General features: G+C 35.7%; 1 protein-coding gene across 2 annotated transcripts in view; it reads left to right on the top strand.

The window, feature by feature from the left end:
- EIF3E (eukaryotic translation initiation factor 3 subunit E) overlaps nucleotides 1-17,315 on the top strand; it is a 47,119-nt gene that overhangs the window by 16,362 nt on the left and 13,442 nt on the right. For both annotated transcript variants that reach the window (XM_016959776.2, XM_063817347.1), the window contains 4 exons: nucleotides 3,201-3,326; nucleotides 3,991-4,115; nucleotides 15,046-15,172; nucleotides 15,991-16,092. In XM_016959776.2, the coding sequence (XP_016815265.1) occupies nucleotides 3,201-3,326; nucleotides 3,991-4,115; nucleotides 15,046-15,172; nucleotides 15,991-16,092 (480 nt within the window). The remainder of the gene's footprint in view (nucleotides 1-3,200; nucleotides 3,327-3,990; nucleotides 4,116-15,045; nucleotides 15,173-15,990; nucleotides 16,093-17,315) is intronic.

The raw sequence follows: 17,315 nt of genomic DNA, 5'->3' as shown, positions 1-17,315 counted from the left end.
GAATACTGTGATACAAACACTAAGTTAATATGTTTTACATCAAGAACAGTCAACATAGAGTTACTGGAAATTCTAAAAAGTTACATTCAATTCGTTTTAAAATTTTTGTCCTGTCTGAGCCACAAAACATTTGTGTTAGGTGAGAGTTTGTTGCTTCCTGTTGGCATATTGGCAGGCTAACAGTGCCAAGCTTAAAAGAATAGATATCTTTTTCTTTTGATTTAGATAGCCACTACCACAAGATCTGTGTATTTGTTTGAAGTTTTGTTAATAGCAAATCTAAAAATCTTGTTTGGATTTGGGATGAGAAATGTCAGTGTTTTACTTTTTAGTTAATTTTATTTTTTGCAGTGGCCTTTTTTTATTTCTAAATACTTTTCTGGTGGTTGATAATTCTTTTAAATCTGTGGTTAGGGAAACATAAGCTATGAAAGAGCTATTGTAACTATGATCTGAGATTAGAATTTGACTCTCCAAATGACCTATTGTAGGTCAGTGTTGTATAAATTAAAGCTGTGTGACCCTGGAATCTGCCCTTAAAAAAAAAAAAAAGAAAAGACTCGTGGATTTTAGAATACATTGAGGATTGTTCAGGTACACTCTGTTTGGTGTGAAACTTCTTTGATTTATACTCCAAGAAATGTGTTAATTGAAATAAAATGACGAAGCTGGTTTGGTGGGAATTTTTGAACACTTTTGCTTTAACAGTTATTAGCACTATTGATTATTTTGTTAAAATTTTCCCTCATTGTGGCCTTTGATCTGGCTCCATAATATACCCCATTCCCTTATTCAGCAGCTCTTTGAAATAAAAGTGATTTTAGTTCCTAGGACTATTTGTTATACTTTTGGAGCTGTCTCTTTCCCTCCCTCAGGATGTAAAATGTATTTCCTGTTTGTATATACCACTTCATTTAAAAATATTTTTCCTTGAGGCTCAAGACAGTATGAGTAATGATAATTTTTAGAGGCATTAGGATCTTGATTGAAATTCTGGCTCTGATGTATCCTGTTGTGATGTCACTGTAAGAATTGTGCATTTAATATTGATTTTCAAGCATAGTTTTGCATATTTTAACATCTGAAATCAAAAGTGTCTTTACTGGGTTTTTGGTTTTAGAAACATAAAATAATAATGTATGTTAAAATTGATGGCATTTTTGACTCGATGATATATTTTTGTATTCAGATGTCCTTTATAAGAATTAAACATTTTATCCTTTGTAATTAGAACAATTATTTTATGGATTTTGATAAACCAGTTTTTAAATTTTCAATGAATTTTGAAACATTTGTGTACTTGTGTGGCTACATTAAGTCAAGATAAAGAATATTTCTGTCACCTCAGAAAGACCCTTTTTGTTCTTTTGTGGCCATACTCTACCCATGGTCCTGGGCATCCATTGACCTGCTTTCTGTCCCTGTAGATTAGTTTTGCCTGTTCTAGAATTTTATGTATGTAAGTGGAATGATGTACTATGTATGTTTGTGTTTGGCTTATTTTTACCAGCAAGTTTTTGAGGTTCATGTTATTGTGTGTATCAGAAGTTAGTTTCTATTTATTGCTCAGTAGTATTTCATTCTGTGAATTTACCATGGTCTAATATATTCATCTATTGATGATGAACATTTAGATTACTTTTAGTTTTTGCCTATTAAAAATAAAGTTAGTATGAATATGCATGTACAAGTTGTATTGTGGATATACTTCGTAATAATAACTAGAACCAGGAGTGGTTCAAAATTTAATTTACACATCTACTCCCTGTGTTATTTGCCTGCTCTTAGTGTGCCAAATGTTATTTAGTACATTTGAAAGGAAGAATCTCAGTATAGACTGAGTTTGTATTGTGGTCCCCAATGTTTAGATCATATATCTGTAAATATGTATACAGATCTACATATAGATAAATACAAATTTACATATGTAAATGTATATGTAAATATATGTAAATCTGTATACATATCTCTGCGATGATTTTCATCATCATTTCAGTAACTCAGATTTACCAAGTTCTTATTCTGTATCAGGTGATAATTGTAATCCCTGTATGTCTTATGTCACTTAAACTATACAACTGAGGTGGGTTCTATCCCCATGTTGCAGTGAGGAAGCTAAAGTACAAACTAGCTGTTAAGTGGTAGAGACAGAATTCTTGATTGGATTTCTGATCCTGCACATATAATTTAACTTGTAATTATGATATCTCTTGATATTTATACTATTAGGTAAAAGTGCTTCTGTAAAAAATTAAATTTGAAATTTCATCTTGAGGTGTAGACATGTATTCTTCCCCCTCTACTACCCTTACTTGCTTCTACTGCTTTAGCACATCTGATTGGTTCAGAGTCAGTTTACCTACTGCTGCTGCTTTGTTTTGAGGGAGTCCAGCTTTGCTCATTGTTACTAGCCTGGTCATTATGGATGTTTTGAGTTTGTGACTCTTTTACCAGTGGATAGAAGAGGTAGGGATGGCCCTTAGTGCCCTCTTTTTTTAGGTTAAGACTGTGGTGTAAAATTTATAGGTTTCATGATTAGAAGTGTAATTTGGGGCAAGTTACACTCTATATGTATTAGTTCCCATTTTGAAATGGGGATAAAAAAATACAGGGTTTTTGTTAGGATTACAGGAGAACACTAACTTGTATTGCTCAGTACATAATCCTTTGATAACTATTAATTGTTAATCAGTGGGCCTGCTTTTTTCCTGTCTCCCTCTCTCCGTACTGACTTCCATTTGTGTCATAATTTGGAAATATTTTTTGGTTCTGTACATAATTTCTCATTACATTGTAAATGAGACTCACGTGTCTTGATTTTCCACATCTTCATCCTAGTGATTTTAGTGACAAATTACATGTGAATCTAACTTGGTTTCTGAAGTTTTAGGTGCCTGAAATTTGATTAGTTATGTATAAATTATCTGAAGTGGGTTATAGGAAGATGATGCTGCTGTTTCCTAGTTATAAAAGTTATTTTTTATTTTCTTATCTAGACTGAATATTGAAGACCTGAGTATTTTTAGCAAAGGTTTTTTGAAACAAACCAGTGTGATCCAATAAGGACTTAGATAACTACAGTTTTTTGTAGAAAGCTATAGGTCTTTTAGTAGGCTAGAGGGATACATGGGTATAAAACATACATTATGTTCATTTTTCAAGAGTATTCACAATATAATTAATTATGATTTCTTAAACAGGTTCCAGCAACAGATAGAAATGCTTTAAGTTCACTCTGGGGAAAGCTGGCCTCTGAAATCTTAATGCAGAATTGGGATGCAGCCATGGAAGACCTTACACGGTTAAAAGAGACCATAGATAATAATGTGAGTTCGACTTTTTCACAGTTATTCTCTGAAATATCTGTGTATCCTTCACACTTTCTGATGAGGAAAAACGCTATGCATTTTGGGAATTAAAAAAAAATTCAAATTAGCTTTTGTTGACCTTACAAAAATCATAGTGAATTAGTGGCTTGACTAGTTTGAATCTCCTTGAACGAAATTGTCAGACTTCTTTTGGCTCTTAGAGAAAAAACGTAGCCTTCATTTCTGTTATACAGCTACTGTGCCCTTTTTTTCTATGCCAGTCAAAATGACACTATGCTGTTAGTGCCACCTATTATTGAAAGTCCTATGCAGAAGACAGTTTTCATCTACAATTATCTAATTAAACCACTTACTATGAAATGTTCAGTTTAATTCTTGCTTTTGAAATGATTATAATTTATAACTTCTGTAAGAGTTTATAAATTAGAGCGTCTTCAGTAGACATTATTGAATCTGTCTCTAAGAACAGGGTAATAATTTGGAATGTCGAGGGATCATGTAGAGAGAAGGCATAGGGGGTCGGACATTGATCATAATGACCTTCGTGCATGCCTTAGAAGGGGCTCATTTTTAATTACAGTTTTGAAGTTAGTGATGTTTGTCCTCCTGCCTCTTTCTTATATATTAATATTTTTTATGTATATATTTTTAAATCCTTTAGTCTGTGAGTTCTCCACTTCAGTCTCTTCAGCAGAGAACATGGCTCATTCACTGGTCTCTGTTTGTTTTCTTCAATCACCCCAAAGGTCGCGATAATATTATTGACCTCTTCCTTTATCAGCCACAGTAAGTTATTTCACTGTGTAATTTTGGCTTTGTTTAGATAAAATTACGTGGAGTTGTTTAAAATTGAAATATACTTTTCTCTATCATTTGAATTTGTTGTCACCTGTTTTTTTTTTTCTTCATGTAGTAGATTTGCTTGTTACTGAAAAGTATGCATATGACTCTTAAGTAAATTATTTGACAGAGTGTACCCTAAGCCTTTTAAAGTGCTATTTAAAGTGTGGTCCCTGGGCCAGCAGCATAGAAATCATATAGAATCTCAGGACTCACCCTAGAACTAAATTAGAATCTGCATTTTAATAAGATCCCAGGTAACTCATGTAAACATCAAAGCTTTAGAAATGAGGCTCTAGGGCATACTACTTGAAAGGAATACGTGCATCTTTTTATATCATCTTTGCTCTGTCAACCAGCTTTTGTTTAATATTTTGGTGATGAGAAATTCACTGCTTATGAACTAGACCATTATTTTGTAAGCTAGAAATTATTTGTAAAATTTACTCTTCCAGTGGAACTCAAATACCTCTGAAACTTCTGCCCATTATTTCTTGTTTGTTTGGAATGACAGAAAACAAGACTGCTTCATGGAAACTCTTTAGATGTTTTAAGATAATTTTTTACTCCTCTCTGCTTCCTTCAGGCTAAATATCTCTAGTTTTATTAAGTAACACAGTTTTTCAGACCCTTTAGTATTTTGATTGCCTTTTTAGATAATTTCTATTCATATTCTTACAATCTAGATGTTCATAATTGAAATTTTATTCTAGGATTGTCATCTAAACTTTATAGATTACAGTGGCAATATTAGCTCCTGTTACTTGTATGTATGCTTTTACTAATATAGCCTAAGATTGCAGTAGCAATTTTAGCAGTTGCTTCATGGTATGAGTTATATTGTATTGACTATATTATTGGGCAAATTTTACAATAACACTTTTTTTTTTTAGATAATGTCTGGCTGTGTTGCCCAGACTGGAGTACAGCGGCGTTATCTTGCCTGACTGCAACCTCTACCTCCCAGGCTCAAGCCATCCTCCCCCGTCAGCCTCCCAAGTAGCTGGGACTATAGGCACATGCCACCATGCCTGGCTAATTTTTCTATTTTTTGTAAGACAGGGTTTCACCATGTTGCGCAGGCTGGTCTCAAACTCCTGAGCTCAAGCAGTTCTCCTGCCTCAGCCTCCCAAAGTGCTGAGATTACAGGCATGAGCCACTGGGCCCAGCCCTACATTAACACTCTTAGTTCATACTTTTACTATTTGTTCATCTAAATGAAGATTTTATAGTTTCATTACATTTTATCTTGTAGAAATGAAAATGGTTTCATATGACAAATGAAATAATAAGAATTCTAAATCATTAGGAAATACTATATACTTGGCTGATATCCTCCAAAATCTGAAATACCCTGTGTGGCATTATCAGATCAGTTAACTGAGGGAGGAATCATGGGGGGTTTTGCTTTGTTTTTAAATGATTCCATTAACAGGATTATGGGTCCTGATGAATATATTGGTCAGTATTTAAAAAGTGTGTGCATATGGGAATATATCCTAACTTTGTGGGGCAAAAAATCCCTTATTTGAACATCCAGTAAAGCCTTCCTCCTCAAACATTAAAGTTAGATAGAAAATCTATCTAACTTTAGTTAGATAACTTTTCAGTACACTGAACTTTTCAGTACACTGAAAACTTTTTTTTTTTTTTTCAGTACACTGAAAACAGTAACTTTTCAGTACACTGAAAAGCCATTGGATATTTGGAAGGAAGAGAAAAATGATATTAAAATTATATTTGGGAGTATTTTTACCAGCCAGTGCTTCTTAAACATTTTGGTCTTGGAACCCGTTTACACTGTTAAGAATTATTGAATGTAGGCCGGGCGCAGTGGCTTACACCTGTAATTTCAGCACTTTGGAAGGCCAAGGTGGGTGGATCACCTGAGGTCAGGAGTTCGAGACCAGCCATGGTCAACATGGTGAAACTCCATCTCTACTAAAAATACAAAAAATTAGCCCCACGTGGTGGTAGGCACCTGTAATCCCAGCTACTCAGGAGGCTGAGGAAGGTGAATTGCTTGAGCTTGGGAGGTGGAGGTTGCAGTGACCCTAGATCACACCATTGCACTCCAGCCTGGGCAACAAGAGTGAAGCTCTGTCTCAAAAAAAAAAAAAAAAAAAGAATTATTGAATGTAATTTTCTTTGCATTGGTTTTATCTCTTGGTGTATACAGTAAGTCCTCAATATTGTCTCTAGGTTCTTGGAAACTGCATCTCTAAGCAAAACAATAATGAAACAATTTTCTTTCTCAACAGCTTCATAATGAAAGAATGTTACTTGGTTTTAAAGTCGTAGTTTCCAAGAAGGTACCGATTATGTTAAGGACTTAACTGTATTAAAAATCAAAACAAATTAAAAATTTTCTCATTAATAAATGGTAAATTGATTCAATTTAACACATAATAGAATTTTAACGAAAGTAACTTTGAAAACAAAATTAGTGAGAAGAGTGACATTGCTTTACATTTTTGCAGACCTTCAGTTGCTGGGTTAATTGACAACTGGGTTTTCATGCCTGCTTTCTTGCAGTCTGTTGTGATGTGCTTTAACTGTAGGATGAAAAACCTAGCTTCACACATGTAGTTGGAAAAGAAAGGTGTGTTTTATTAATATCCTTTTCCGATAATTGTGAATATTCTTTTTTGAAGATACAGTAAAATTCAGTAAGAAGTACAGATAAAATAAAACTCAACAAGAAATAGTTTTTAAAAGGTTGTTTGTAATGTAGAATCTGAAACCATGTAGTTAAACTTTTTGGGATCCTAAGCTGTACTGGTATTCTAGACTGTATTGAGCTATCTTGCACTTGGAATGGATCTTTTTTACCCATGCATGATTTTATAGTATCATTCATTGGTTGTTTGGGAAATACTTACTGGTCCAGTGAGTTATGCAGGTATTCCAGTGTGTTGACATTATACAACACCAGAAAAACCACATTCATGAACATCACTACCAGACCCATAGAAACGGCTTTAAGCATTGGAAAGCTTTCAAGCTCCCAGTGGCTGATACAAATTTTCCAAAATTCTAGTTTTTCTTGAAAGCTCTAATTTTATCATTTGTTTTTCTTGAAGGACAGGCTCACTTCATTTTCTAGAAAATGTCTGCCAAATTCCCAAGTCTGAATGTCTGAATAGCTTTAGTTTGTCTGCCATTCTTTCAAGTAAAAACAGTGTTCTGTGAGAAAAGCAGCTGGTTCATCTTGTTTCTCAGTTGCACAAGTGCTTTTCCTTAAGGACAGCCGTGACAGTGAAGTGTGTATACAGCAGAAGCACTTTATGAATACTTACCATTTAGTCATACAGAAGACTAGAAAGATTAGTACTTAAGGGCTGAAGTTTTTAAAAATTAATTTGTGCTACATGATTCAAGGACATAGTTGAAACTTTGTGTGTTTTTTAAAACTGCAAAAGTGTGGTGGTGAAAAATATAGGGACTGCTAGTATAGTTTGATGCCACTGCTTTGATTTACTCTAAAGTACAAGAAGAGTTTGTTTGTTTATAGTTTAGTAATTTTTAGTAACTTAACTGAGTGATATAACCATCACAAGTCAGTTTTAGAACATCTTTATTGCCCCAGTAAGAACCAGCATGCCTGTGGAACTATTTTCTTTGAACAGAAACAGCCTGTGGAAAAGAAAACTACTCAGTAGTATGATGACTTCTAGTTGTTTACAAAAGTACTGTGTTTACTGTTTTCACTTGCTATAGGGTCAGATTGCTGTCTTATTTTCTGTCTTGTTAAGTCTTCTTGCCTGATTTTGATTTTTGCTTGATTCTGACTTTTTTCCTAATGGAAATATACCCAGTTGACTTGACAGATCATTGTTTCACCCATTTCCTGGACTTCATATTCTTGAAGTGGGAGAGCTATTTACTGTTGAGATTGTGTGTAATTTGCATTTGTATATCTATAATCACTATGTGTTTTTCAGTTGTCTCTGTTTAAGATTTATGAAAAAAGTAGTTTTAATTTCTTATAACACAGTAGGTAGTTGGTTGATTGCATGTTCAATGGATATTATATGTAGATTGTAAATTGCATATTTTTAGAAATTATTTTATTTTTATTTCTTTTGAGATGTAGTCTCACTCTGTCGCCCAGGCTGAAGTGCAGTGGCACAATCTCGGCTCACTTCAAGCTCTGCCTCCCGAGTTCACGCCATTCTCCTGCCTCAGCCTCCTGAGTAGCTGGGACTACAGGCGCCCACCACCACGCCTGGCTACTTTTTTTTTTTTGTATTTTTGGTAGAGATTGGGTTTCACCGTGTTAGCCAGGATGGTCTCTATCTCCTGACCTCGTGACCCGCCCACCTTGGAATCCCAAAGTGCTGGGATTACTGGTGTGAGCCACCGTGCCCGGCCATACTTTTTATTTTTAATATAAAAGTACGTTAGAGATCATGTATACGTTTGTCCTTAAAATGAAAGTTTAGATACCAGTGCAGGTTAAAGTCTCTTACATCACGTATATTACCATTTCTGCCATAATTTATTCTGAATCTAAAATGGAGATGATTTACACATTTGAAAAGTGTTGAACTTTTAAATGTAACATAATATATAAGATAAGGTGGCAGGTGTAAGATAGAGCAGTGTTCGTAGGCTATCGGAGATGAGGCTTTGCCACTAAATGTAGATGCTGTTAGGAAAAAGAATCCATTTGTAATAGAATGCCCTATTACTCTCCACTTGTAGAAAGAAAGATGCAAAGTTCAGTTAGTAAAAGAGTATTTTGTTTTCTAAATAAAAATAATCTGAATTTTCTAAGAAATTTCAAGTTTTACTATTAACCAATCCCCTATGTGATGTCCAGAATTTGTACAGACAGACCTTTCCTGCTGTTATTTTCCTTATATTTTCTAATTAGTTCCTGGTAAAAAAAACTCTTTGTCGTGCAGATAGTTTACCTGCTTTAGCTCACTCAGGATGACCTCCAAGGTCCTCATCTGGAGGTCTATTTAGTGTCCTACCTGTGTTTTTTGTTTTTCTCTTTTTAAAGCCTGTCCTTCATGAAATGCACTTCCCTTTTTGTTCTTTCTTGTCCAAAGCCTATCTGTTTTTAAGGTCCAGCTCAGATTTACTTCCTTCGTGAAGTCATTTCAGTGTATTTTGTTTAGCTTGTATTTGGTGTTTAGTTACTTAAAGCTGTTAAAATAAACAAAACTTATAATAGCTTCATCTCCCCAACTTGTAAGCATAGTTACAGACAGAGTTGTCATTTTTCATGTTCTTGTAGCACATAGTAGATACTTAAGTATTTTTAATTTGGTGGCATATTTTATGTTTTGATTATTAAATTTTCTGTGTTTAATTATGAAACACTGTAGGAAAACTCCCATAAAGCTGTACAGTTGGGGAAGATTGTGCTAGAATGAAAAAATAAACTAAAACATTTTACTTACCTAGCTTGAAATTTCACTTCACAGCACAAATACTGAGTCTGTTATTTAAAAAAAAAAAAAAAAAAAAAAAACTAAGAAAATTTGATTTCAAAACTATGAGAAGTATAGCCTGCTATTACACAGCTTCGAATTCAAACGAGTAACATAATAAGTAATACAAGAGCATGTCTAATAAGTACATACAGTGGTATTGTACATGCTAAATACTGGAGAAGTTAGAAGCATCCAGTCCTTGAAGATAAAAATTGATCTGTCTTAAATTTGGTTGGACAGAGAAGAGAGATAAGCCAGGGAAGTAAAACAAAAGAGCACATTGGTCATTGGTAGGCTAACTGTTAAAATATATACCTGTGGTTTTGGTCATGTTTGAAGTAAGTTTTTAATTGCTGATCCTTCAAGAATGTGAATTGAGATAACAAAATAATCACCTCTAATCTCCACTCCTATTCCTTCCTCTCCTTATCTATATATAGATGCATACACACCTAAATGTGTATTTACAGGATGGATCACTTTTGCCCTGTAAGGTAGGGAGTCTGCCATGTTTCAAAGTCTGGCTGGGCATGGTAGCTCCTCCCTGTAATCCCAGCTACTTGGAAGCCTGGGACAGGAAGATCGCTTGAAGCCAGGGGTTTTGAAGCCTGCCTGGGTAACATAGTGAGACCTATCTCTAAAACATTTTTTTAGAAATTAGCTGGGCATTGTGATTCACTCCTGTGGCCCCAACTTCTTGGGAGGTTGGGGCAGGAGGATGGTTTGAGTCCAGGAGTTAAAGGCTGTAGTGAACTATGACTGTAACACTGCACTCCAGCCTAGGGGACAGAGTCAGATTCCATCTCTAAAAAGTAAAAATGCCTGGAGCCATGGTGATACTGTATACCAAGGATCTGCAAACTATGGACCATGGGCTAAAATCTGGCCCACAGCCTGTTTTTATATGTCTGGCAGTCTAGAATGGCTTTCATATTTTAATTGGCTAAAAAAATGTGAAAAGAATAATAATATTTTGTGATGTGAAAATGACATGAAATTTCAGTTTTAGTGTTCATAACTTTTTATTGGAAAACAGCCACTTTCTCTGTGTGTGTGTGTGTGTGTGTGTGTGTGTGCGTGTGTGTGTAGTCTGGCAGCTTTTGAGCTCTAATGGTAGATCTAAGTAGTTGAGACAGAGATGATATGTTGCACTTTTGCCACCTCATACTCTTCTCAGTTTACTACAAATCCAAGTGATGCCAGTTATACCTGGACAGTGTTTCTCAAGCCCCATATTGTCACACTGCAACATTTTATTTATATGTTATTTTATTACCAGTGCTTTTTTACCGTGTCAAAACAGAGAAGTGAACTTCGACTATGATTATAAAGCACAGTGGAGTGGAGATTTTTATTGTAGGAATTACAAAGCAAAGTACTAAACTGACACTGTAGGTAAGCTAATAATATACATCCACATTACCGGACTATAATCACTTATCACAACTGTCACATGTTCTCAAACTGACAGGAAAGCAACTGTCAGAAAAATTATAACCTTTAGAAATGGAATATTAGATCCCAGCAGAATTTTTTCACAAAAATTAATGAAAGTGAGGCATCAAAATTTCTAGCCCAGAGCATTGCCTCATGCCCATAGCCCTATCACTTAGGCTAAGGCAGGAGGATCACTTGAGCCTGGGAGACTGAGTAGTGATCATTTCACTGCACTTTAGCCTGGGTGACAGAATGAGACCCTGCTCTAAAATTTTTTTTTCAGTTAAGTTTCTGAGGGGTTCTTTTCTTTTCTTTCTTTCCTTTTCTTTCTTTTCCTTTCCCTTTTCTTTTCATTCCCAGTTCTTGTTCTTTTTCTTTTCATCCTGTCCTGTCCTGTCCTGTCCTGTCCTGTCCTGTCCTTTCCTGTCTGTCCATGTCTCGCTCTGTCGCCCAGTCTGGAGTGCAGTGGTGGAATCTTGGCTTACTGCAGCCTCGGCTCACTCACTCCCTGGGCTCAGATGATCCTTCCTCCCAACTCAGCCTCCTGAGTAGCTGGGACTATAGGCTCACACCACTATGCCCAGGCATGTGTAGTACTTTTATTATTAGCCAAGTAAGGAAAGTCATTTACCAGTGGTGATCCAGTTAAAACATGTTTGATTTTAGCAGCCAGAGAAATCTGTCCAGTGAAGTAAACTTGTTTAAAACTATTAACCTTTCAGCGAGAACAGTTGCTCTGAGTTGAGGATATTGACAGCATGTTGATCTGGGGAGAGATTGAAACTGCCCCCAACCCATTATCAAACACTGAATGGCTCTGGAAGTTAACTTTTGCAGCAGACTTGATAATGCTTCTTAGTTTGTGCCATCTAAAATTGCAAAACAAAAGTGTTTATATGTAGAATTTATATTGCAGTAAAGTCATTTCAGTGACAACATGGTATGAATCATAAGTAATAAAAAGCCAGCTGCTTTACACATTTTGTGTTCTGTCAGAAGTTAAAACACAAAGGGAGACCTTCATTGCTAAATAGGATTGTAGCAGATGCATTTCCAAGTTCAAATTATAGTTGCAGAAAGTTTTAGACCTCATTGCAAGTATGAAGGAAATTTCTATATTTCAAAATTTAACTACAGTTGAATTGAAAGTGATTAATCTGCAATGTGATGACACGCTAAAAGATAATACCAAAATAATAGAATTGTACATGTCTTTCTAAATGTGCTCAATTAAAATAATATGCTTGTCAGTTGGTGTTTGATGTCAGCATTTACTAGTGCCTGTGCATGTTTTTACATTTTCCTTTTTTTTTTTGGGAGATGGAGTCTTGCTCCGTCGCCCAGGCCTGGAGTGCAGTGGCACCATCTCAGCTCACTGCAACCTCCACCTCCCGGGTTCAAGTGATTCTCTTGCCTCAGCCTCCTGAGTAGCAGGGATTACAGGTGCCTGCCTCCACACCTGGGTAATTTTTGTATTTTTAGTAGAGACAGGGTGTCACCGTGTTGGCCAGGCTGATGTCAAACTCCTGACCTCAAGTGATCCACCCACCTCGGCCTCCCAAAGCACTGGGATTACAGGCTCGAGCCACCATGCCCCGCCTACATTTTCTTTTTTCTTTCTTTTTTTGAGGCAGGGTCTTGCTCTGTCACCCAGGTTGGAAGTGCAGTGGTGCAGTAACGGCTTATTGCAGCCTCGACCTCCTAAGCTCAGGTGATCCTCCACCTCAATTTTATTATTATTTTTTTTTTGTAGAGACAAGGTTTCACTATGTTGCCCAGGCTAGTCTTGAACTCCTGGGCTCAAGCAGTCCTCTCACCTCGGCCTCCCAAAGGGTTGGGATTACAGGCATGAGTCATGGCACCTGGCCGTTTTTACATTTTCAAGGACTAAATATGTAAAATCTCATTACAGATTACATTATCAGAAAAACATTTGCAATACTTTTTAATGATATGGACCTCTAAATTTGAAATTAATTAAGCAAAATTATTCCCAGTGAAAGAATTCCATTGGTCTCATTAGCAGACCTATATTTTGGAAATTTGTTTCCTCTCTTTTTATAGAAGTATCTGGCATAATATTCTGAATTTGCCTCTTGCCCACAAAGCCAAAAATGTTTACTATCTGGTTCTTTACAAAAATTTTGCTGGCTTCTGAAATACACTCACAGAAACAAAGAGTAGATTTCCCAAATAAGTAATCCTCCAGTAAAAATAATTAAGATGTATATGGAGCAATGGTATAAACTCAGGATAAGTAAAAATAACTATGAGTTGAACACACTATACAACAAACTTATAGAACTATTTATGTATAAATTGATTTTAGATAAATTAATGATGAGTCTCATAAACGTGCACTAAAATGACCCACTTTGTCTGAGTGGAGTGGCTCATGCCTGTAATCCCAGCACTTTGGGAGGCCAAGGCAGGCAGGTCACTTGACTCAGCAGTTCGAGACCAGCCTGGCCAACACGGTGAAACCCCATCTCTACTAAAAATACAAAAAAAGTTAGCCAGGTGTGGTGGTGTGCGCCTGTAGTTCCAACTACTCGGGAGGCTGAGGCAGGAGAATCTCTTGAATCTGGGAAGCGGAGGTTTCAGTGAACTGAGATGGTGCCACTGCACTCCAGCCTAGGAGACAGAGCGAGACTTCATCTCAAAAAAAAAAAAAAAGAAATAAAATAAAAAAATAAAATCACCTACTTTAAAACTGATAGTAAGAGAAACAATCATGCTTTCCTGTGTTTGTACCTGAGCTCTCTGGCAAGAGAAGTAATTGTTCTAAATGAGTATTGCAATACAAAATTTTCGTTTCTAACTCAAGCTTAATTTTTCAGATGATGTAATTTAGCCAGTGTGTTTTTGGTGTCTTTTCCTAGAAATTATTTATTCTTGAGTGGATATTCTTTTTATACTTCACCTCGTTTAGAGGGCATTCAGGGTGGCTAAGTGGGACTAGATAGTATTAAGTGTTCAATTCTAGGGTCCTCTAAAGAGTTTAAACAACATTTTGTGGGAATCTATAATATAATAAAATACAGATTTACTCATCATTGCCTGGGGGAACTTAGAAGATAAGGTATTAAAGCTGGACCTTGAAGGATGGCTAGGATTTAGGCTTTCAGGGGTATGTATTTGGGAGACCAATCTGTGTGGAGTGAACTTGAAGAAAAGAAAGAGGAAGCTGTCAATGGTAGTGTGATGGGAGATGTAGCTGGATGGATAATTTGGGGCTTGAATATTCACCTAAAAGAAATGGACTTTATTGACAGATAATTCTGAGATATGTATAGTGTCTGGCACTCAGAGGTGCTAAATTAGTATTTATTGGGTAAATAGGAGCTATTTGAGGAAATTAAGCAGGAGAAACAAGGGTAAACACCTAATTACAGGGCATTGTCCCATGTTGATCATCACAACAGCAAGATTTGCTAAATATTAGCCAAGACCCTGTTAATGTTTACCTGACATCTATTCCTTCCTAATTCCTACTGCTACCACTTTAACCTATGTCTTGTAATATTGTAATATTCCTTCCCCCTGTTGCTTCCAGTCTTTCATCCCCTGAATTATTTAATTTAAGTGGCTGATTTTCTCATTAGTATGAGTGCTTTGCACATAGGTTTTCACACATTTTTTTCTAATGGGTGAATGAAAGTCATCGCTTAGCCTTTTGAAACAGACTGACAGCATGTCAATGAACCTTGCAAAATCCTGTTACTCAAAAATAATAATAGGATAATTCGCCTCTTGATTGAGTCTTCCATCTCACCCCATGTTAAAGAAATAGTGGCTAGCATTCTCCTCATTTGGATTCCTGAAACTGGATTCTGTTTTTAAATTTCCTTGGAGGAGATTTTCTTATAATACTCATTCTTAAGTGTTTGCAGTCTTAGGCTAGTGAAATAGTACAATCTAATGACCTGCTCGAGAGTTTTCTTTATCTCACCCTGGGTAAGTTATTAAATAACTTTTATATTTTTTCTTAGATATCTTAATGCAATTCAGACAATGTGTCCACACATTCTTCGCTATTTGACTACAGCAGTCATAACAAACAAGGATGTTCGAAAACGTCGTCAGGTTCTAAAAGATCTAGTTAAAGTTATTCAACAGGTAAAACTAAAATATATATTGTTTTTTTTTTAAATACCTAAGCTTTAGGTCTAACCTCTTTTTCTAAGGTAAGACTTAGTTCTTAAGGTACAAACGTTTTTAAAAATAGGTGGAAGGAATACTTGAAGTTTAGAAAAGAGAAGACCCTCAAATGGGCTTTTGTTTTCCTTAAGTCCAAGATACACAAGTTGGATGTGGTAGGAATGATTATTACTGTCTGCTAGATGAACACTTAATATATACATTATGTCTATGTGTTTCTCTTATTGCAAAGAGTGAAGAAAATCTGGAACCTGGAGGTGGGGGTCATTACCTGTATAATTCTACATGGGTGAACTTTATATACAATACCGTTTCAATAGACCCCAAGTTGGGGAAAAGGTTTCAGGCAGCCATGCTGATTGATATTTAGTGAGCTTGTCAGCAAAACCCGTAGATTAGAAATATAACTTAAATATTTATTTAAGAGTGTATTAAATACAAAGAAGTTATTGTCATTCAGTAGGGAATGAATACCCTTATGATTGGGGAAGTTTATTACTGTTTATTGACCAAGGAAGAGTTTTGGTAGTAGAGGAATTTGAAAGCTTTCAGAATGCTTCTAGGATGAGACTTTAGAGAACTTGGTTTGAAAGACATAATAAGCTTAAGGTGTGGTCTGGAATCAGGATAGGAACAATTGTTTCGGGAAGATGCTAGGTAATTTGGCTAGAAATTAATGGTAAAGAAGGAGAAAACAAGAAGATTGGGATATTCTGGGGCAATCTGCTAAACAATGTTGAATCAGACTTACCTTGACCGTTGACTTATTTTTACAGGAGTCTTACACATATAAAGACCCAATTACAGAATTTGTTGAATGTTTATATGTTAATTTTGACTTTGATGGGGCTCAGAAAAAGCTGAGGGAATGTGAATCAGTAAGTATGAATTTTTATTTATAAACTAATACTATTCTTAAATTTTTGGATATCGTAACGTTAATCTTGCAGTGTCTTCCTTAAAGTAATGAAGTAATTATAACAGAAATATGCTTATTAATCTTAAAAAGGCCTAAATGGCTCATGTTTATTAACCTTAAAATGGCTTAAATGGCTTGTGTTTATTAATCTTAAAATGGGAATGTGCTAGAGTGATGACTTTTTTAATGTTGTTGCCATGTGTTTATCCCTTTTGTGAGGGAGTTTGTTAAAACATTGGGGGTAATTTAAATTTACAGACATATCCATAATTTCATGTCTTAAATCTCGAATGAATATTTTTAATATTTCATATGTACAGGCAAGGTCACTTTGAATTGCAAATAACAACTGTGTTTTTAATTTTGGTTCATAGGTGGGCTTATCTTTAGAATATTTCCCATGGTTGTATTTAACATTTGTGATAAACCAGGCAATTCATTGTAATTACGAATTTTATAACGGTGGTGTCTCTTATTGTTTAGTAGAAATTAAAGTACCTTTAGAGCAAATGGAAGACTTATAGTTGTTTTGAATAATTAATTTACAAGTTTTAAGAAACTAAACTAAGAATTCTAACTGCTAAATGTAGTCGCATTTACCAGATTCACAAGTTACTAGTTATCAGTTTCACCCTTGGAACCAAAATTTTGGCACAAAATGGGCAATTTGTTGACAAATATCTTACTTCTCTAAGGAAAAAAATGATCATGCAAATATCCATTCCCTGATGATTTTCTTATTTTATTTTTTTTCAGACAGAGTCTCACTCTGTCACCCAGGCTGGAGTGCATTGGCATGATCCCGGCTCACTGCAAACTCCACCTCCCGGGTTCACACCATTCTCCTGCCTCAGCCTCCCAAGTAGCTGGGACCATAGGCGCCCACCACCACGCCCGGTTAATTTTTTGTATTTTTAGTAGAGACAGGGTTTCACCATGTTAGCCAGGATGGTCTCGATCTCCTGATCTTGTGATCTGCCCACCTCGGCCTCCCAAAGTGCTGGGATTACAGGCGTCAGCCACCGCACCCGGCCTCCCTGATGATTTTCAAACATTAGATGGAATAGAAAATTAGAATCCAATATGGTAATTGGTGTTTTTTTTTTGTAGTCATATATTGCATTATTAAGGTAAATATTGGTGTATATTCATTATGCTAAGTGTCTAGGTTTTGATGTTAAA

The sequence above is a fragment of the Pan troglodytes genome, chromosome 7 (genome assembly GCF_028858775.2).
Source record: "Pan troglodytes isolate AG18354 chromosome 7, NHGRI_mPanTro3-v2.0_pri, whole genome shotgun sequence".
NCBI classification, from domain to species: domain Eukaryota; kingdom Metazoa; phylum Chordata; class Mammalia; order Primates; family Hominidae; genus Pan; species Pan troglodytes.
This window is presented reverse-complemented; position numbering and strand designations above follow the sequence as displayed.